This window comes from Mugil cephalus, chromosome 2 (assembly GCF_022458985.1).
Source record: "Mugil cephalus isolate CIBA_MC_2020 chromosome 2, CIBA_Mcephalus_1.1, whole genome shotgun sequence".
Classification (NCBI taxonomy): Eukaryota; Metazoa; Chordata; class Actinopteri; order Mugiliformes; family Mugilidae; genus Mugil; species Mugil cephalus.
In genome coordinates, this window is record NC_061771.1 from 12,659,869 (window position 1) to 12,680,848 (window position 20,980).

At 45.5% G+C, this 20,980-nt stretch overlaps 2 protein-coding genes across 5 annotated transcripts in view; one reads left to right on the forward strand and one right to left on the reverse strand.

Moving 5' to 3' along the window:
* The window catches only part of LOC125004724 (zinc finger protein Aiolos-like), a 31,654-nt gene that overhangs the window by 3,834 nt on the left and 6,840 nt on the right, over window positions 1-20,980 (forward strand). Inside the window, exons 1-4 of one of the 3 annotated variants that reach the window (XM_047579581.1) lie at window positions 19,038-19,143; window positions 19,258-19,331; window positions 20,190-20,251; window positions 20,463-20,573. In XM_047579581.1, the coding sequence (XP_047435537.1) occupies window positions 20,200-20,251; window positions 20,463-20,573 (163 nt within the window). In that variant the 5' untranslated portion in view covers window positions 19,038-19,143; window positions 19,258-19,331; window positions 20,190-20,199. Of the gene's footprint in view, window positions 1-19,019; window positions 19,332-20,189; window positions 20,252-20,462; window positions 20,574-20,980 lie in introns of those variants that run through there. The other 2 variants (XM_047579580.1, XM_047579579.1) reach the window with 2 other exon arrangements.
* On the reverse strand, window positions 184-16,038 carry LOC125004727 (insulin-like growth factor-binding protein 4). 2 transcript variants are annotated; one of them, XM_047579588.1, is made up of 4 exons: window positions 14,876-16,016; window positions 6,781-6,944; window positions 4,977-5,102; window positions 184-3,203 (listed from the first exon to the last, which is right to left on the reverse strand). In XM_047579588.1, the coding sequence occupies exons 1-4, from the start codon at window positions 15,231-15,233 to the stop codon at window positions 3,066-3,068; spliced, it is 786 nt and encodes a 261-aa protein (XP_047435544.1). In that variant the 5' UTR covers window positions 15,234-16,016; the 3' UTR covers window positions 184-3,065. The 2 variants fall into 2 exon arrangements, with proteins under 2 accessions (XP_047435544.1, XP_047435545.1); XM_047579589.1 differs by lacking the exon at window positions 4,977-5,102 and having other exon boundaries at window positions 14,876-16,038.

The following is a 20,980-nucleotide window of genomic DNA, read 5'->3' on the forward strand; positions in this document are numbered from 1 at the left end:
GCCTGGATAGGATCTATCTATCTATCTATCTATCTATCTATCTATCTATCTATCTATCTATCTATCTATCTATCTATCTATCTATCTATCTATCTATCTATCTATCTATCTATCTATCTATCTATCTGTCAGTAATAAAATATCAGTGCAGCTTATACCAGTGACGCCACTAAAAACAACACCTAGTTTCTAAAGTCTTTTAATTGATGTATTACAATGTGTACATTTTTATCAGGTAAACATTTACAATGTAACTGATTATTTCATCGACTGACACTCTATATTTCAGTTTATTGATCACTTCAGTGTTTGGGTATAACGATCCTGTCCTGGAGATACACAAGACCATAGCTGTTTGCCAGCCCTGTCCATTTGTATACATGCAAACGTTGCTTCATGTCTCCCACCCGTTAACAGATAATATCAAGGGCAAACAGGAACAGCCTATTCTCATGAAACGCAATTACAGTTCAGTACAGCAAAGTTAGAGATCAAGCAACTTACTATAGCTTAAATACACCGTTTTTGGAGTTGGAAGGTCTTTACAAAAATCAAAGCCAAAACCATTAGCCGCCTCTCTCCAAGATTAAGACTGTTGAACAGAGAAACAATTTTGAATGTGTTTAGTAACACTTCATTAGTTGATGAATTACACGATAGGATTTAGCTGGAACGCTCTTTGTGTGCACTTCACTGAATGAGTATTGATGTCTTTGTTTACTGTGCTTGTAGTCTTTGGAAGGGGTATTTGGTTTTTTTATATTTTCAAGCTGTAGCAAGGGCAACATCTTCTATCCATCTGTCTGTGAACTACCTTTGGTTGCATTTAAAGTTTTAGCGAAAGTAAAAGTCATAAAAGGAGTGTTGCTTTAGAGTGGTTAGATTCCTTTAATAATAATAATTAAAAAAAAACAATAATAACCAGGAGCTGGAATTGTATATGACAGAATAATCACTTCATCAACACAGACCCAAAAAATGACTTCATCATTTTTCAATTATTATATACTTAAACATTAAAAGTGAGCGTATGGAAAATTGATTCAGAGCCCGGTTTTATATAGCTACTACCTTGCACAGTAAACAAATGCGCGGAGCATTTTTTTTATTTTCATATACGTCTGAATTTTCTAGAAGCTAAGTCAAATTCGTTGTGGAATAATAACAGTTTTCATGGCACTTTTGCTATTTCTGTTCAGTGCTGAGTGACCCTCTCTTTACTGTGTTGGGCTCAAATAGTCATATTTAAAGCTTAAGTTATGTTGAGGTAAAATCTGCAGGTGGAGACAAAGGGAGTCAAAAGAACAAAAAAAAAAAACATGTATGTGTATGTCGGTTTTTCCCGGCGTATCTGATGGCGATCAGATGGCGTTATGGTGCTGCTTTCTGTGGAAATTACTTTAATGTTTCTCTGCTGACATCTTTAATCTTTTCTTGAGTCAGTCAAAGTCTTCTGTGGAAAAGATAAAACACGGTGATGCGCACAGGCGTTAGCTTCAACCTCCCCTGAACTATCAATATTAATGCACCACCTCATTACGATCAAATAGATAACTGAAGAATGCTACGCCTCGCCTACAATATATAAAGTATGTGATGAGTGTGTCACTTGGACTGGTGATACATCAGACATTACTGTGCTTTCCTATGACTGATAAGTATTATTGTCAGATAAACGGAGGAGTTTCTGGTTTCCATGTTTCTTTACTGCTACATCAGAGTCCTCCATATAAAGCTTCATGTTAGCTGGAAGTTGCTATGCTGCCAGGAGCTTAATCAGTACAAGTTATTACACTCTGCGTCTATATTTAAAACACATCACGCCTGCTATTTACATACTACTGACCGGAGAAACATTCAGCCAGTTAGCTGCGGTGATAGTGCAAAGCTAATGTGGGATGTTATATTTTGACAATAACATTGAAGACACACAAAGAAAGCAACAAATCTGATTCTCACACTTGTTGGTGTTAATTGCTCCACTACCATTCCTAAGCGATTCCCCAAAAAGTCCAGAAGCCCTTTTTTTTTCTTTTTTCTTTTTTTATGTATTTTGGCACAGTCGATATGTAGCACCACCAAAGTTCCGTCAAGCAGTCTGTTTGGAAAGAAATCCCATGTGTTCGAAGCACGTTCAAAAAAACACAAAAAGAGTCGAACTGGCATCTAAGCACCAGCTGGCGAAGCAAGATTACCCTATCAGCAGTGTGTAGAGTTTTCTAGCCCAGCTACGCCGCCCGTCCAGAGGGAGCTCATCGGCAATAGGAGAGAGGGGGTGCAGAGTGAACCACGGAGTGATGAAGTAAATCTATTCTGGGCTTTCAGAGATGCACTTTTTCAGACTAACCTCACTTTTCAATTTGGTCACCGTGTTGTGAAAAGCTGCAGCTTATCGTTTGGTAACTCAAGACAGGGGGTTGCCGCATTCCCTTGTGACCCACGGTTCCTTTTTCATTGGCTGTGTCATTCTCAGCCCATCTTTTATTTTTACTCTCGTCTCATCACTGAACTAGGTGTCGCATTTGAGGGAAAGCAAACATTTCATGCTTTGCTTTCACCTCTTTGACAGACCTGCGGGGTCACAAAAAGAACTAAACGGACTCTTAAGATAGTCAGGACTGTCGTGATGCCGTTCCTGTTTGATTCCAGGCGTGAATATTGGCTACTTGCATTTGAGAATGAGAATACTACACTGAAGTTGGTTTAAAAAAAAAAAAAAAAAAAAAAAAAAAACACACATGCATTCTTACAAAGGTCACAACTGTCATCAGTAGATGTGCGTTTCTTTTTCTGCCACCTGGTACTTTAAAGCTCATGTGTCTAAAGACTATGGGTATGTAGAAACAAAACACAACAAGTGCTCAACAGACTCTCTCTCACACACACACAGAAACAAAATAGCAAAAGAACTCAATTCAATGGTTTCCTTTTTGTTGCACAAGCTCAAGTACCGTTGGCCTCAGGTAGAGTGAGGCTTAAGGATGAAGTCCTTTAGTCATGTAGTTCTAATAATAAGCACCAGTAGAATCAACTGGTCCTGCACCCCGGCTGCCACTCCCCCCTCCTCAATCCCTCAGGGTAGCAGTCATTAACTGGTGACAGTCCAGGTCCCCTCTCAGCTCCAGCGGCCCCGGCAGCCTCATGCCCGTCTTCTGATCCACGCACCAGCACTTTCCCCGCTGGCCGTCACGTGCAGGATGGCACTGCGGGCGTAAAGATAAAGAAATGATTCTAGTTGCGTAACAGCTTCTTTGGCAATAAATACTAAACCTTCTTTATGTATTAAAAAGCGGGCAAATGATTATGTGTAATATGAAACTGGATATTCACGACAGTACACAGCCGGGCACTTCCTCCTCTCGCTTCATATTCATAGCTTCATGCCGTTTTTAAATCAGTGTTTGCGGTTTCACTGCATGCAGCTCTAATGCTTTAGCGCACGCTCACTGTTGTCAACTAAAAGCAGCTGATGAGTGCTATTTACTAAAGAGAAACGGAGCTAGAACAGTTTGGGACTTAACCGCCGCAGACCCGGCGTCCTCATCAAGGACATTACGTTCTAGGTTTATTCTTCCTCATTTAGACCTGTTGTCCTCATAAGGAGACACTTTTGTCCGCCATGTACTGGTAGCGAACTTTTCTAGTTTGATATATGACCTGCAAGTTTAACAAACTGACAGGTACTCGATTGAGGACGTTGGGATTTCATCGTTTCCAATTCTGCTTTTCGTTCAAAATAAAGAGTTTTATAGTTTGGTACACATTGGTGACTTAAAATGTAACGTGCGGTGAAATAATCCCTGCGGTAAAATAAAGAAATGCTCTGGTCTCAGGAGGTTAATCTTTGACAAGTGGACTTTTAATAAATGTTAATGACTGCCGCAGGTGTGAACGAGCTGTAATTTGACGATCACACCTGTCTTCTCATAAACATTTCCATAATTTTGAAGCAGTGTGTCCTAAATTAGTGAACAAATATAATATTTTAGTGCCAGGTTGTTTCTGACTCACCTAAAAACTTTATTTAAGGTCTATTACACCTATCTCCCCTAAAGTGGCCGTAAACTAACTGTATTTGAAGTAATTTAATTATCTGGTTCAAATCCCCCAACATTCCTCTTCTGTGCTGTTAACTGTTCCTGTAATACAACATTTATTGCGTGCGTTTGCTCCTATTTTCCATAATGATTTAGTTTCAAAAAGCCTCCGAGGCGGACCAGTTAACAATCTCAGAGCAAGCCTGCCATGAAATGACTCCCAGTTGTCCCTAATGACCTGTGCTTTACTTCCCAACAGGTTTTATCACAGTGCAGTTTCAGTTAAACAGTGAACAGATGCTTGTGAATCTGAGCAGAGATACTTTAACCACGTTACACAATCGACGGACTTTTGATGACTGGTGCCTTAGCAGAGCTTTCCCTTTTTATCACTGACTCTGCGTCTGCTTCTCTGATTGCATATGCAGCTCACTGCGGCCTTATCTCTGTTTCTACGTTCTCTCATTCTCTCGCTCTTATCTGCGCGTTTGCTCAATCTTGCAAAGGCAGAATAACAAACAAAGTAACTGTATCCAAAAACTAATTGCATCCATCACAGCAATAAAGTGATTATTGTCCAACAGTTTGGGGAAAACTGCATCACACACAAACTCTTGATTTCTGAAAGTAAATCGCTCTTGTGGGAGTTAAGAAAAATAGTGTTTTGGCATTGCCATGACAGTCTGCTTGGAGACACTTTTGTGTTGATCTTGAACTAGTGAGACAATATGTCATCGGCTGCAGGCGTGTTTTGTGTCTTGGCCCGCAGTTTGCTGATGCAGTTTAATACGAACAGTTTGAAGTATAAAGATAGGCATTTTTATTTGTACTGGCTTTTATCACAGATATTTACAGGCCAATAGCAGACCACTCCGCATAGCGGTCTGCTCTGTGCTTCCGTAGAGCTCGTATTGAGTGTCGGTGTTTGAAATCGCAGACCTGTTTAGCGTGGAAATCTCCGTTCTTGTCACAGTTGGGTATGGGGATTGTGAAGAGATCGTCATGTGTGCGGGTATTTGACGCCAATCTGTCCAGAGCTCTTTGTAGCTCAGCACGACACGGAGCCTGTAGGAAAGATATGTTTTGGTTTTATATATAGTTATACACAAATGAGTTCCAGCCACAGACGCTCACTCTCTCGACAGTTCACGAGGTACACCAGTGAAAACGAACGCATTGTGATGTAACGTTCCTGCAAACACTGAGAGAGCTGTTGATTCAACTGTGTTTTCATTTTGGAGCCTGTGGTTTGTAGCACTGTTGAACTGTATTGTGTTGTACTGACACATGTTTCCATTAGTTCGACGACCCCATTTTAGTCAATGGGCTAGACTAAATAACAAACACTTAAGTGTTTATTCAATCCAGTTCAATGCCACCACAAACTACGTCCTCAAATAATCATCCAGCTGAGCACCACCTTTCTGACGCTGTTTCAGTTGAACATTAGATTTTGTGCAGGGCTGTTACATCAGACTAGTGTACCATAAGTCTGTGTTAAAATAATCCTGAAGTTCTGTCTTTAATTTTCAAAACCATTGCTGTTGCTCATGGTGACTGTTACACAGAATGTTCCTAGAGTCATCTGTTGTGTTCAGATGGACACTGGTCTTCCACTGATGATCAGAATATTATGTTGTCTCGTGTAACCGCCTCAATTAGAAGAGACGCATCTGGTCAGATCAGGAAGTATTTTCATTCAGACTGAGGGGCGGTGTAAACCTTTGATATTCCGTTGAAGAGGGAAATCCGTCCTCCTAATAGCCACGTAAACACTCGATCTCCCTGGTTGGAATAAATCCCTTCGTTCTGAACATGTTTGCTGCATGTGGGGGTAAACACCAGGTGAAGAGTTTCCAGGAGGAACAGGAACAACCAGCTGTTCAAACATGTGTTTGAAAAGACGAACGAAGCCAGAACCCATGCGAACAGTAATGGTGGAAACAGCTCGGTCATCTTCTCCTACTGAATCATCTTCTGTTATAGTTCCAGATTTAAGGATCGACGCTTAATCGGAACCACTTTGTCAAGTTCATTAGTGGCTGATGTGATCACATATATCTGGTCACATCACTATTTTTTTTATTCGTTGTACAGAATCATTCATAAGGTCAATGGAATAGAGGTTCCTTTCTAAACTCCTTTACAACCTGCACCCCTAACCTTCTGCAAAAGGTTTTGTGAATCATCTGCACTGACTTTACGAGCCGGCTAATGATTGCCTGAGAATGCATCGTTCTAGGTAATTTATTTTTTAAGCAATCTGCTCAAACAGCCCAACCGCTAGGGCTTGGAAACATCAAATTATATCAACATAAATGATTTTGGGTAGGGGTACACCTACCCGTGTGGGTGGCCCAGATAAATGCGCCTGTGGGAGTGTGCGCCGTTGCTGTGTATCCATGCAGCACATTTGTGCCGTGTTAAATGAACGCGCCGAAGTATGTGCCTGTTACTGATTAATGGGGACGTTATTATCCCCATTAATTATTATCCTCTTGCCTGTTGCACGCTGATGTCAACGCGCACCTGAACTTTATTTCACGAGGCTCGCAATTAAACGTTACGGTGTGTAAATAGCTAATTTGTACAATTTATAACCCGACTGTTACGCTTGAGGCTTTTGGAGCTGTAAAAGCGTAATGTAAAACACCTGCTGTGGTGCGCCGGAGCATGCACTGCGGAGGACGCATGGTGTTGTCAGTGAAACCGATAAGTCGGCGGAACATCGTTTATCTCTCACCAGCATCGCCTTGGCGTCCTCCCTGGCGGTGTTGCTCCTCTGATTTGTGGATTTGGGGGGGTGCCGTGCCAGTGTCTTCTGAATGCAGCGCTTGTCCTGTGGACTGCACCGGATGTTGCTGTTGTTCGGGTGCTCGGGGGTGATCTCTTCCTGCCTGTCCATCGCTACACGGAAAGGAGAGAAGGTCTTAGTCCCTCGTTGCCAACCCACATTTACATTTCAGCTGCAATAACACGCCCGCTAAAAACCATTTGCATTGTCAGTGCCGCCTAATGATACCTCATTCTCGTGATATGAGCGTAATTTAAGGTAACGGCCATCCATCCGTGCCCCGCCACTCCTCCTCGTCCTTCAACATACAGCCCATACAGCTGAGCGCGGTGAAATGTAGGCTAAAAATGAGGCCAGGTTAACCACAAGGACGCGGATCCTTGCTCCCGCTCTGGGGGGTAATCTGGAGCTCTGCTCTCGCCCCGGCACTCTTCAAATACTGCGCCGCAAACACGCCGCGGCGCTCTGAAGGCTTTTCAAATGATACCACCCCTGTTCTGCCACCCTCTGTACACTGTGGTCTGTGCCACATTCACCTTTGCATCCCTATAATCCTCCAGTCCTGTGGCCCTGCAGGCACCCAGCTGCTTCCTCAGGAAACGCTCCCCTCCCTCTTTACTCTCCACGCGTCCACAACAACCTCAGCCTGTGCCAGATGGAGGCTGTTAGAGGGTATTTGCGCTGTCACAAGTAGGCACAAATGGGCGAGCGGGTGCGTGCGGTTGCGGGGCAAAACGAGGGATGAAAGTTACGCGCGCCTGTCTCTGTGCATCGTTCCTCTCACCTGTAGCTTGTGAGGCTTGGCGCCGCTTAGTGCGTTCTGATCATAACCCGTGGCTTTTCTTTTTTTTTTTTACAAACTGGCAACGAAATCAAAGCACTTAAACTGCACTTTTTAATTTAAAGTTTGAAGCTGTTCCTGCTCTGATCGCTGAACCAGATCTGAGCTCTGGTTAATATCTAACGTGACTGCGAGGCATCCACTGAACCTCTGCTGGCACAGAGACAATGACGGAAAGGCTCAGCGGCCTCCTTAAGCTTGTGAAGTGTGTGGGCTTTTTCTTTTTTTCTCAGGTTCGGAGTACACAAAAGCATACACATCTAAACCACTTCCCACAAGCTACCCCTGACCCTGCTTTTTTTAGGATCCCGAGCCATTTTCTGGTGATGTAGAAGCTTTTACAAGTTGGACAGTGACCGAGTTTCTCTAAACTTTATAGACAGTCATCTCACTTGGCTTGGCCCGTCTGAGGGGGAAGTGTCTCTCGGCTGTTTGTATTTTTAGTCTTATTGCTCTTAAGCCTGGCTCATCAGCACTTTCTTCCACAAGAGCCAGCAGGGTTTCAGCTGTTTCCTTCATTCCAAGTTGTTCTTTCTCCTCTTTTGCCAGTTCACACTTTTCCGATTCCCCTGGCTTTTTTTTTTTTTTTTTTTTTTTTTCAGGGCGGGCTTAAATGATTTAGAAGTGGGTCAGGGGTGGCATGTCCTGTTTGCTAAAACTGCTGTTTTCCATGGAGGAAGTCGCCACTTCTCTGTGTGGTTTCATTTGACTTGGATTGCCAGTGCCTGGCATTTTTACAGTCCCCACAGTGCGTTATCGAACCCAGAGCTGACACACCGAGAGTGCGCCGCTGGTCACAGGTGCACGACGAGGGAAACACCTAGAGGAACCGCTTTAATCCTCCGAAGCGGAGTGAGCCTTTGCCTGTCCTCGTTTGGCAGTTTGGTGCGCTGTAGGCAACGAGATAAAGGCAATTACCTGTCTGATAGCGAGCAGTTACTGTCTTCATCAAGGTCATAGTACGCAGACAGTGTGGCATCTGATTAGCTCCGCTCGTTGGCATTTTAGCCGTTACACAGTAAGCTGCATTTCTTGCTCAATCTAGTCCTTACTTAAATATTTGCACTGACTTATCAGCTGCCGCTCCGCCGCAAACGTGTTCGCCACAGAGGCCAAGGCACGCATCGTTCGCTGCGAAAAAGAAACATTACATCTTTTCAAGCCACATCATAACAAGTCCAGCCCACGCCCGTGTCTGTCTGTGTATTGGCCTTGTCATCGGGACATGGAGGGGTCATCCGATTTCAGATTCCACTGTTAGTGGCTTTTAAGGCTGAGCTTGTAAACCCCAAAGACAAATATCCTTCCCAAATAAATATTTAGTCATGCTCAGTGAGATTGGCAGAGTGTGTTCCAGTGGTTTATACTTCCACTAACTTAGATCTTGCACCTAAGATAGAAGAGAGTCCATTACGTGAGACATTTGTATGAAAACACGAGACGCACCCATTTAGAAGTGGTCACTTCATTCGGGCTGTGTTTGATGCAGATGCGCCGAAGATATAGTTACAGGCCATTTATAAAGTGGGGAAGATATAAAAAAGCATTTTTAGCTTGAAGGCTCGAAGCCGCTAAGGAGCTTCCTTACAAGTAATAGACCCCAAGTAATGTATCTTCCAGTAGTCTTTGTGTTGTCGTATTGATGCATGATGTGGAAGATTACTTTTCAACCTAAAACGTCCAATTTCACACAACATAGGTGGTTGTAGGAAAAATCAATATAATGTTTTAAATGTCGAACTTCAGGGACATTAGTAGTCCACTAATAATCAGAATGAAGATGACCAACCTGATCGGAAGGAGTTTTAAATCAGACTGAGGGGTGGGGTAAACCTTTGAGAATCTCCCTATAACCGCATAAACGCTTGATCTGATGGTTTCTCCGTGGCTGCAATGAATCCTTTCTTCCTGAGGTAAACATCAGGTGACGAATTTCCAGAAGGAACAGAAACGTGGAGGTAGCAGAACAACCCGCTGTTCAAACAAGTGTTGGAAAAAAAAATGAATCAAAGTCGGAATCAGTGTGAACAGCAGCAAATTTAATCAATTCGTTGATGTCAGTAAAGTTCTCCTCCTGTAAAGTCTGCCATGCGCCACTGCAGACGGAACGTAAACGAGTCCATCTTATCAGATCTAGCTTATAAAGCCTCCATGTAAACCTCTTTGGGATGGTTGTCAGTCATTCAGGTCATTCTATGTCGTAAATTAAGATAAGACAAGAGCAGATTATTAGTTTCATCTCTCGTTTGAGTGGCTTCCTCGAGTCTTAACTGAACAGGATACATCAAAGTTTGGAATCTCTGATCAGGAAGATTTCAATCAGGCAGACGGAAACGTTTTAAGGAGAGGGCGGTATTGCGATGAAGTGGTGACTTGATGGCAGCCAAGTCAAAGATTGCATGATTTAACGCATTCCCATCCCCGCTTTGATCAGATAATTCCTTCCTCCTCTAAAAAGGAGCAACAAATAATTCAATTTTTAAACGATCAAACGCAGAAATTAAAGAGAATTAAATAATAAATAGTGACATAATCGGTATTGATGGGATTTACAGTTAACTTTATAAGCCTTACGTACACAACGTTGAGATTAGCCAAACTACAAACTGCCAGTCCATAAAACATTATTTGTGTTTTTTGACACTGGATAGAAAAGCTCATACAACAATGTTGGCCCCTTATTTTTTCATATATTCTGGCAGGAAACTGAAAGCTAACTAACAACAACAAAAAAAAAAACGACTCCGTTAATCATCGCAGTCTAATGCGCTTGTAAGAAGTCTCTTCCACGCTACTTACAAGCCCAATAAAAACAATTTATAGTCGTTCATCAAAAGGGAGGATGGACGTAAAGTTAAATCAACACAGAATCACAAAGTCGGGGAGATAATCCAGTTTACATTGAACTAGCGTCCAAACAAGGGTCAGGTTTGGTGCTGATTTACTGTTTAGGGAGCAGAAAATAATTAGAAACAGTAAATCTGAAAATAAAAACTACACGCTTTGAAACCTATATTCCGCCGTCTCCCTTTTAATTTTGCCAGTATTCCAGGTTATATTTAGGTGAATGTGTCGCTCATTAATTCCACCTCAGGACTGAGCCAAGTACAAAAGCACCATCACTCCTAGCAACGGCATCTTTCTACTGCCTTATTAATTTTCACTGGAGAGAACAATCCCTGTGCCTTGGCTTAGATCTTTTGAGAATTGTGTAACGGTTCAGCCTAGGGCCCGAAACTCTTACAGGCCAGATATAACACACACACACGCACACACACACACACACACACACACACACACACACACACACACACACACACACACACACTCAGGTGTGGTTTAGAGGCAAATATAAGTAAAGGATAGAGCATGAACCTCTTCCAGATGGATCATCATCAGGATAAACATGATCCCTTATCCTGTGGAAAACCTGAGGATCAAAGTATTGTTCTGCCATGAAAATAATCCAGGAGTTCACGGCCTCCCCTGAGAGCCATAGTTTTGTTTGTTTTTCGGGAAGGAATTCTACTTTTCATCTCGATAAAAACAATCCCAATGTCGGTTGTCCAACAGTACGAGCCGTACCGAGGCCTAGTCGCCTTTCATCTCTTTCAGGCTCCATTTCTGCTCGTTACGTGTCTGCGGAGTTAATTCTTAAATCATAGCCCTGGCGCTGATGATACTTCCATGCGATGAATAGATCTATGAATAGAGGGAAACCTGCAGCTGCAGTGAATTAGGTCAAACTATTCTGGGTTACGCCATTAGCTTCGTTTCGAGTTGAATATTCTACTTTTAATACTGAATCGGGGTCTCGGGTGGAAATGATTGCCGCAGCATTTCTGATCGCGGGCGAAGTGATGTGTGATCAGGAAGTTTGTTAGAGCGGCGGATATTCAGTCTTAACCCGTGATCCCAGCACCGATGATCACAGTGTACAGAGTGAACATTTAATAAAAAAGTATTTGCTCTCAAGAGATGGTGCTGCATTGTTTCATCACTGGAATACTGGCTCACATTTGAAATCCCGGCCCATTCTCCCCGGATTACGGATGTGTCATGACCAGGACAAAGTTGGATTGTTTGTGTGTTTCTCAGCTCCAGGACCAGGAGGGGGTCCCCGTCCCACGGAGGACAGCAATTAGCTAATCGCGTTTGCTCCCGCCTAAGAGCCGCAGCTGTACAAATGCGCCGCATCAACGCAAAGAAAGCAAACGCACGACATTAAGGGGAAATCTGCTGAACGAGGTCGGACAGCGCCGCTAGACCTCAACCACTTCTGAGATCGCCACAAAACGTGCCGAGGTGTCCTCCCTCCTAAGAGAGCCGAAAATCTAGGTTAGCGTGCTGCTTTCATAAAGACCCGCGTGCGTCATCAGCAAATTGGACATGGCTGTGCAGGCTCTGCTTCATTCATGCGACTCCCTCGTTGCCTGTAGGTGTAAGACTTCTCATATCTGACATCTGTATCACTTTGTAAATAATATCCATTTCCCCCCGCGAGAGGGGGGAAGCATCTGAATACCCGACACCGTGCTCGGCAGGAATGTTGGACCAGAAGCCAACGCGCGCATGATGATTTATTCCAAGTATTAAGATAGAGAGGGTTTCTAAGAATGGGATATTAAGACATGTGATGCAGGATGGTGCTTGTTGTTGCTATGGAAATTCTGCTCGAGAAATGAGAAATATGCAGCTTTGGACCTTAATAATAAAAAAAAAAATGAGTGCGGGATTCTTGGTTCAGCGCTGCTGTTTGAGCGAAAGCCTTGAACACGAAGTGATGAACGCGACGCAGCACAAACCGCTGGGATTCATTGTTCCCTCGCAGGAACTGACTACCAGCATGAACTCCCTAAATTCCTTTCACGGGGTTGTTAAGATGTGCCTCTATCCCAGAGTCTTTTTTTTTTTTTTTTTTTTTTTTTTTTTTTTTAAGAATTCTCTTGGTTTTTAAAACCCCTTTTCTATTTTTGTCTGGCATGTTCCCTGTTGCTAGGAGTGGGGCAGTGTCGGACATGAATTCAGGAGATGCACCCCCTTGTTTAATAATGCAGAAGTACGGCGAAAGCGCCACAAAGGAAATCTCCTGCCTGTGACTGGAGTTGCTCTTCGCCTCTCCCCTCCGTGCCGTTCTGATTGTCTCCCCACCGCCACGGTTTACATTGAACATTCTTATCCTGCGGATCTGAGCTGCTGCCCAGTAGAATTGATTTACAGTGAGATTTATTGGGCAGAGCTTCCCTGCCTTGTTATGACAGACTCCAGGGGTGAGAGGGAGTGCGGAGGCAAACAGTGCTCGTGTTACAGAGCACCGACAAACAAAGATTAAGAACTTTACAAAATGTTCAATTTTATGTCACCCTGCCCAGCGGAGAGGCCCCCCCCACCCCACCCCCGTGCCCCGGGTCGGCTGGCTCTCGCCGTGCCACCTAATTGGACGATGCCCAGGATCCAGCGGAGCAGTGTCGACGTTGAAGGGAAAAGGTTGTGCAAGGGAAAAAAAAAAAAAAAAAAAACGTACGCGGACGGACGCAGCCAGCCCTCCGTTTCTTTTGTTTTTTTTTTATCATGTTCAAAACAGCTTTCCTCGTCTTTCTGATTCCATTCAGTCACGCTATGTGCCGGCCTAACCTATGCTGGCCCTGCGCGGCGAGCAGAAGGCTCTAATTTCAGCTCTGGCAGCGAGAGTGCCGATGAGCTCATCCTCATGAAGGAGCTGGACGCGGTGGGCGATGCGCTCGAAGGCTTGTTAGGGATGGAAGGAGGTGGGGTGCACCCGGGGCCAGGGGAAACAGATGCTGCAATGAAGATGAGCGCCCTGGGAGTTTTATATTGGCTGACGCTGATCCAATTCTTTGGTGTTCTGGCTCGAGCAGGCTGCCTACTACCATTACCAGTAACTTTCTGGGAGACAGGGTTCAGTGGGAGCGGTGGATTATCTGGAACAAATGAAAGAACCACCTTGTCTGTGAAACATTATAACGATTGTCTCATATGGCATAATGGAAATCCACACCACTCCCTTTGTAGAGAGGCAGCAGAAAAGACAAACAGTGGTGAGGAGGCCAGCGAGCTGGAGCTGGATGTGGAGATAAGACATCGGCATCGGACGTCCTACTGTGCGAAAGTGGAAACAGACTTTCTTCTATGCAAAAGGAATGCAACAACAGGGGGAATGAGACGCTGGCTCGGAGGAGAGTGATAGAGACATCATCTGCAGGCGAGGGGTTAGATGTGAGCAGCAGCAGCAGCAGCAGCAGCAGCATCGGGAGGAGGAGGAGGAGGAGGAGGAGGAATGGGGGTGTCCGTGAAAGAGCACCAGGCGAATTACTGATTGCAGAGAGCTCTAATAGCCCCAGACTGGCCGCACTCCATTACAGTCATTTCATACAGCGGCTTTTATTACCTCCTTCCATTACAAACGCACACACACACACACACACACACACACACACACACACACATACACACACACATCCACTCGGACACACATGCGCGCGCAGACTCTCACATTTCCATCCAGCGCCGCCACAATGCATTTGACTGGCTGCACTTCACGGCTACCTGCAGGAGCTCGGTTTAACGGGGCAGGATGGGGCGACGAGCTTTATTGTCACAGTCCCCCGTCAGAGGAATGCGCGATTCCTTCACTCCCAACGGGTGTGGGTGCGTTCGCGTGGAGCGCAAAATACGGCAGCGCACGCATCCAGAACAGGCTTCTCTCGGACACACACACACACACACACACACACACACACACACACAAAGACAGACACGCACGCCCACCCCAGCTATCACCACAACGCTCTGCTCTGCGTCTTGCAGCAGGGCCCCTTTTACAGCCAGCGGCCACAAGACAGCGGGGGGAACTGTGTGCGCTCTCCCATCAGGAGCTGGTGCGTGTGCATGCTCTGGTTTCGGGGCTTAGCTGAGATTAGGGTAAACAAGAAGCGCATTGTCACCCCCCACTTCCCTCCAAAAACACACACATAACTTGCTCAGCTCAGGTAAGACACAAGGAGAAGATACAGAATATGTTCATGTCTGCCCCAGTTGTGGGTCCACAAGGCGAGCAGGATACATCCAGACCTGGTCGGCTATGGATGCTTCATACAGACAGAGCATCAATTTATAAAAAAAAACAAACAAAAAAAAAAAAAAATGCGGTGTCCCCCTGCCCGCCGCCCCCCCCAGCCTCACCTGAGTTGTCCTCCACTTCCCTCTCATCGGTGCAGACCCCCTGGCCGTGCATCAGCGAGTGCAGCGGCCTCTCCACGCCGCGCGGCGGGTAGCAGCGCAGGCCCGTGCCGCACCGGGGCGAGTACACGCCACAGTGCGCCCCTTTGGGGAGGGCGCAGGTGGGGCAGCATCCGCAGCCGGGCTCGCGCACCGTCTCCTCGCAGCCCTCCGGCAGGCGGCAGCTGGCCAGCCTCTCCTCGGAGCACACGGGGCAGCGAATGGCCTGGTCTGACGAGCACAGCGCCACCAGTGACAGGGCGGCAAACATCCACAGGCCCCAGCAGGACGGGGCTACTGCCACACCACCTCCACGCACCATGGCAGCCCCGGCACCTGCACACAGTCCTCTGCCCTCGTGTGTGTGGTTCCCCCTTCTCTGAGTGTTGTGGCAGCTTTTGATCACTCTCTGCTTCAAGTGCAGCTTTTACACAAACGAGGCAGGTTTGAGAGGAGCGCTTTGTCCGGGACAGTCTTTGATATTTTCAGCTGGTTAGTGTTTCATTTGCAGGGACACAATGCCTCTGCTGTATTGCCTCTCTCCGTCCCTCTGATAAAATTTCAGAGTGCAGAAATTGGAGCCTGCTCTTGATCTGCTCAGCTGGCGACTGCCGTGGTGATAAGAACTAGTTTCTTTTATGGTGGAACAAACAGGAAGGATATCCACCAGTGTGCTCAGGTGAGCCTTGCTCTGTCTTCGGGGTTCGGGTCCAGAGGCTCGCCACCTTCCGCCGGAACACCGGAAAAATCTGGTCTACAAGTGTCCGAATGCAAAGCAGGTCATTAAAAGGCAGTGTTTTAAAAACAGCTGCAGTTTCCTCCTCTTGCCGGTGTGCAGAGCAAAGGACCCTCTCCTGAGAATGGCTCAACACGAGTGGCTCTCCTTGGACTTTATACTGGTCCATGGACACGCCTCTTTCTACTGTGAGAGAGGAGCTGAAAGGCACAGCGGAGAAAAGCCAGGCTAAACCTCTCTCCCTCTGTCTCCCTCTGTCTCCCTCTCACTCAGACACACAAACTTATATGCTCCCCGCCTCACTCGAGCGAAAAAAGAAAAAAAAAATAGCTGAATCGCTCCTCGCGGACAGCTGACATTTTATGTGGCAATCCAAATTAGATTTGCATAAAACGTTTGAGTGCAATAAAAACTAACAAGCACAAACAAAACCTCATCAGCCCTCTTTAATGCCCCCCCTCCGCCCCCCCTCAACTCCCCAAAATGCCAAAACATGTGCCTGTGGGGCCGAGACAGCGTTACAGATCTATCTGTGCTCCTTTAGCAGGGTCCCGGCGCAGCGGTCAGTCCGGTCTCGCCCTCCAATTACATCAGCCCCCCCGATCTCTGTTTCTCCTGCTACTAACGGGAGTGGGCAGCTATAAAAGGCAAATGGACAGTGTAACACCCCCTCTGCACTGCTGCCCTGCCCCCACCGGTCCCAAAAAAAGCCTCCCACCAGTGGGCCGTTTTAACAAAGCTGCACGGCCCTGCACAGTTTATTATACGTGTGTGTGTGTGTGTGTGAGTGTGAGTGTTCCTGATCATGAAAGACTCTGTAAATCAGCGTGATTCTTCGCTCTTGTGTGCCTGTGTGTGCATGCATGCCCTCCACCCAGACTTTGAATCATGGTTTTTATTGGCCCCCTTTTCTTTTCTTTTTTTTTTCCTTCTTTTTTTTTTCCTGTGTTCCTTTGCCTCCGTTTTGCCATGGAAACCCAGCATTCATTGTGACGCCTTTGTGAGTGTGCGTTCTTTCAGCTTTTCTCTAAGGGCTGGTGGCTGGTTGCCATAGGCGGACCGTGGGCAGCGGCCAAGCCGTAGAGGGCCTCGCTCAGGTGGGTGCTGCGGCACCCGGATTCATCCCCGCGTCTCCGCCGGGGAGGCGGACATGCGTGGAGACATCGCACCACCGCACTCCACACGTGCATTCAAGCCCGATCCAGAAGAGAGCTTAAAGTTTTTTTATTGAGACGATAAAAAACATCTGTTCACTTTTAAGTGAATGCCTCCAATTAGATGACTGACTGTAATAACAATGTACGAAAGCAGTTAGTAGTTAGTGGAGCTCACTGCGGGGCCAGCGTCTTCATTATGTGTCGTTTACGAGGTGCTCCGACTGTGTTTGTGTGTGCATGCGTGTGTTTTAGGGTGGTTCTGGGTTGCAGGAGGTTACTCGGAGGTTAACAGCGTCGCACCGACGCTGGTTTGTAGACGCTGGCTGCGCTAATGAGATGTGTGTGTGTGTGTTGTGTTGTGTTTCACCTGCAGTTCTTTCTTTCCGTTGCAAACTTTTTTTGCGAGAGAGTGTCAGAACCACACCGAACGAAGCGACGCTTTGTGATGCTGTTCATGCAGCGTCGCAAAATTACTAAAGATAACAAATATGTCAGGATAGCCCTAAAGCTAGACAAGCTTTGATCTGGAGTCGTTCCGTTGGGATCTGATTAGGGTCGAGTAAAGATCCGCCGGGCCAATCAGGTCGTTCGGGCGGGATTTATGTGGTGATGGACAGGACAGCGTCATAATCGTGGGCCATTTTTCAATATGAATTCTTGTCTACTTGTACATTCTGGTGTTCTTCATTGCCCGTTTTATTGAGGATGCATCAGGAGGTAACTTTTGTGGATGCGGTGCAATAAAGTACCCCAGAATGCTTTTCTGCTGTCTCATCAAGTATGCTGCTGCCCATTCCTTAGTCTGAACATTCAGACTGAACATTCATTGACACTCAGACGTGTCAAGTCTGAACTACCAAGTATGCAAGTGCGGAGTTTGTGTGCTTGGCATTGATAAACTCCCATACGTCACCTGCAGTGGAGTTCAATTAGTTTACAATGAAATAGCTCTGATTACTTGTAGGGCTGTCCACTTCCATGCAGAGGAACTCTCTATTGGTTGAAAAGTGCCCTTTTTTTTTTTTTACTTACATTTTTTTTTAATGCACCTTTAAGAGCAACGTTGTCTGCGTTGCACTTCATAAAGAAGATTTTGCTCTCTCGGTTTCATCATTGTATATAAAAATAAAGAAATGAAACAAGCTGACTGTCACTGCCTTAAAGCTGCGCACAGAGAAAATAAAAATGGAAAATTACCTAATGTGTGTCCACCGGAGGAAATGGGATCCACAGATGTACACAGAAGCTAATACGAGGCTCCAGGAAGCTGAAGTTGATTAAATTAAGTGAATTTCTTTGAAAGGCATTTCGTAGAGTAGAATTTAGACCGTATTTGTGCCAGTTTCCACTTGACTCCACACACGTTCACCCCAGCAGAAGATTGGACAAGACAAGAAAGTGCTCAAATCAACAACAACTTATGACAGCCCCCTGTTATTTAGGGTGGCCGTGGCCGTGGCTACAGGTATTGAGCTCTTCCACGTGCGAGAGCTCGTCAGAGTTTAAAAATCTGGTTTCTCCGACCTGGTGGTGGTGGGATGAGGTGTTGGTTGAGCGGGTTGTGTATTGTGTCATGTTCTACTGAGAGTGCGAACCGTCTTATGGATCCATTGTTCAGTTCTGTGAGGTTGAGTGTGGGAAGATGTGTGAAACGTGTTCATTTTGTCCCGTTGGTGGCTGAAAACACGGTGCAGAAGCACGTGGAGCAGTAGAGAAGGACTGGTTGGATGATGCTCTTTTAAAGGAGTAACAGTAGGTGGGGGGGGGGGGGATGTGGAGAGCTTTCAGTTTGTTTGTTTTCTTGGATCTCTGTGACGTGATCACAGCTGAGGTCATTGTCCTGAGTACTTACAGCTAAGTTAAAGTGGTGCTACTCTGCAGTTTGCTCTTTTAGCCACTTATTGAACGTCTGATTTAAACACTATTGCGCTATTTTATTATATTTTGCAGATGTATCTGTCCTGTTGCACTCAAACCAAACACACAGTTTGGAGATGGCCCAAATTAAAACACAAACTAAAAACTAAAAGTGTATTTAGCCGTGGTACAACTGCCTTTTGCTTTTTCTTATGTATTTATTGCACTGAAAGCTCAACTGAGAAGCTGCTTTCTAGCTTGGCCACAAGATGGAGATATAACTCCTTAAATGGATACTGGTGGGGGACCATGTGCACTGCCTAAACTGTAATCAAGCCCTTAATCAGTTTTTGTTTCACTCATAAATGTGCAGTGTCAGAAACTCCGCGGGCTTTTAGCTTCAGTCTGGGAGCCTTTAAATCTTGAACATGGAGACGGCGTGAAGCGTTTCTAAACCTCACTGTTGTTGTTGTCACTCTTCCGTGCGTGAATGCTTTGGTCTTTGTTGCTCCACCTTGTTCAAAAATGAGTTCCTGTTCCTTTAAGGGATGTCTCCAAAATTCACCGTAGTGACATTGCGTATATTCCATATTCAGAGAAAGTCCAGTGGCGGAGTGTGGAATCTCCTACTGCGAGGGCAGTTCTCCTCTGGGTCCTGAGCAGAAAGCAGGTAAGACCGTTTCATCCATTCTCAAACTTACCTTACTAACTTCCCAATAAGAAACAAAGCCAAAGACGAAGTTTAGGATGAACTGTAACTTGTAGGCAGCATGTGTGCTGCTTCTCAATTTCATTTTGACTGAGTGAGCAAGTTTCCAAGTCTATTTTCATCACTAAGTCACAGACAACTAAATGATCAAAACTACACGAGGCATATCGATTTCACTTTGATGACAGTTAATATAACTTTTTAAAAGTATTTTTACATTTTTTTTTTTTTTTCCTTAACACAAAATGATCAGACGCGGGGCACGGGGGCAGTAAGAGCACGGCAGGGTATTTTATTCATCTTTAAACTGTGTCTACAAGTGGTGGAGAGTCTCTGGCTGTTGGAGTGGAAAGCTCTTTTTCGCTCGCTCCTATGTACAAACCCAGCAGGAAATACATGTGCAATGAACATCATCTCTTTCTCATAAGGCTAAATGTAGAGACAAGGTCGAGCAATCAACCGTGGGCTTTTACCCACTTTCTTTTTTACAAACGTCTTTTTTTGCGCTGTCCAACCAACAGGAACAGCGAGGTGCAAGTGTTGCTTCTATTTCTTCACATGCCGTTGTAGAAATAGTCCACGGGCTTTTATTAGCGGCAAGAACATTTGAAAAGTCGGTTTCAGAGGGTCAAACTACATGTGACATGATGAAAGTGTGCAACAAACCTGCTTTTTGTGTAGAGTCCTATCTCTTCATCACAAACCGGCTCACAAAGGAGGAATCAGGCATGATCCCCCTTCATCCGATTAGACTCATTTCTGATTTTTTTTTTTTTTTTTTAATTTCATTAACACACAATTGTAATTGATTTTTCACAGAACATTCATCATGAGCACAGACAAACATCCTGAATTCACGTCGGCAGAGGGAGACGGGATGGGTGAGTGTCCGAATCCCCGAATTAGTGGCGCACCGCCACCGGTGGTGCACGCGTTTCTCCGCCACTGCCGCCGCCGTCCCGCCTGAGGCAGCGTTGAGAGTGAACTGGAGACATTGGTGCAGGCGGTCGGAGGCGGGTCAGGGTGTTCTCTGTGTCTGTTATGAATGTTTGGCGAACGAAGGTTTGCGCAGTGACGGCGTGTCTTTTTCAGAGGTTTGCAGCAGCGGTGCAGACGTGAAGGCGCAGGAGGAGGAGGAGGAGAAGGAGGATAGCTCATTCAGTGAGAATGGAACGCAGGGCGCTGAAGGTGTCATGGATCCACGTACGTGTACCCACGCACTCACACACACTCACACACACACACACACACACATATATATATATATAGATACATACATCCACGTGTGTGTATAAACTCACCTTATGTGACGGACATCTTTCCATTGGTGTTTTGTCCCGCTTCTTTGAAACTTTCCCTCTGTGGACGTTACACTACAAACCCTGAGACCGAACATGACAAATTGGAACTTTGTGAAGGTTTTCACGTGTCATTCTTTTTTCCGCCTTCAGAAACAAGGAGCAGGGTTCTACAATTTAGTTAAACGCGAACAATAGTTCAATTAGGCTGCGTACGCGGCCGTCAATCCTGACATTTTTATTGTCGAATAGAGGGAGATAGATTATTAGTGGTTAACATGGGAAAGAGGGGGTCTACATGTTCATCTTGCT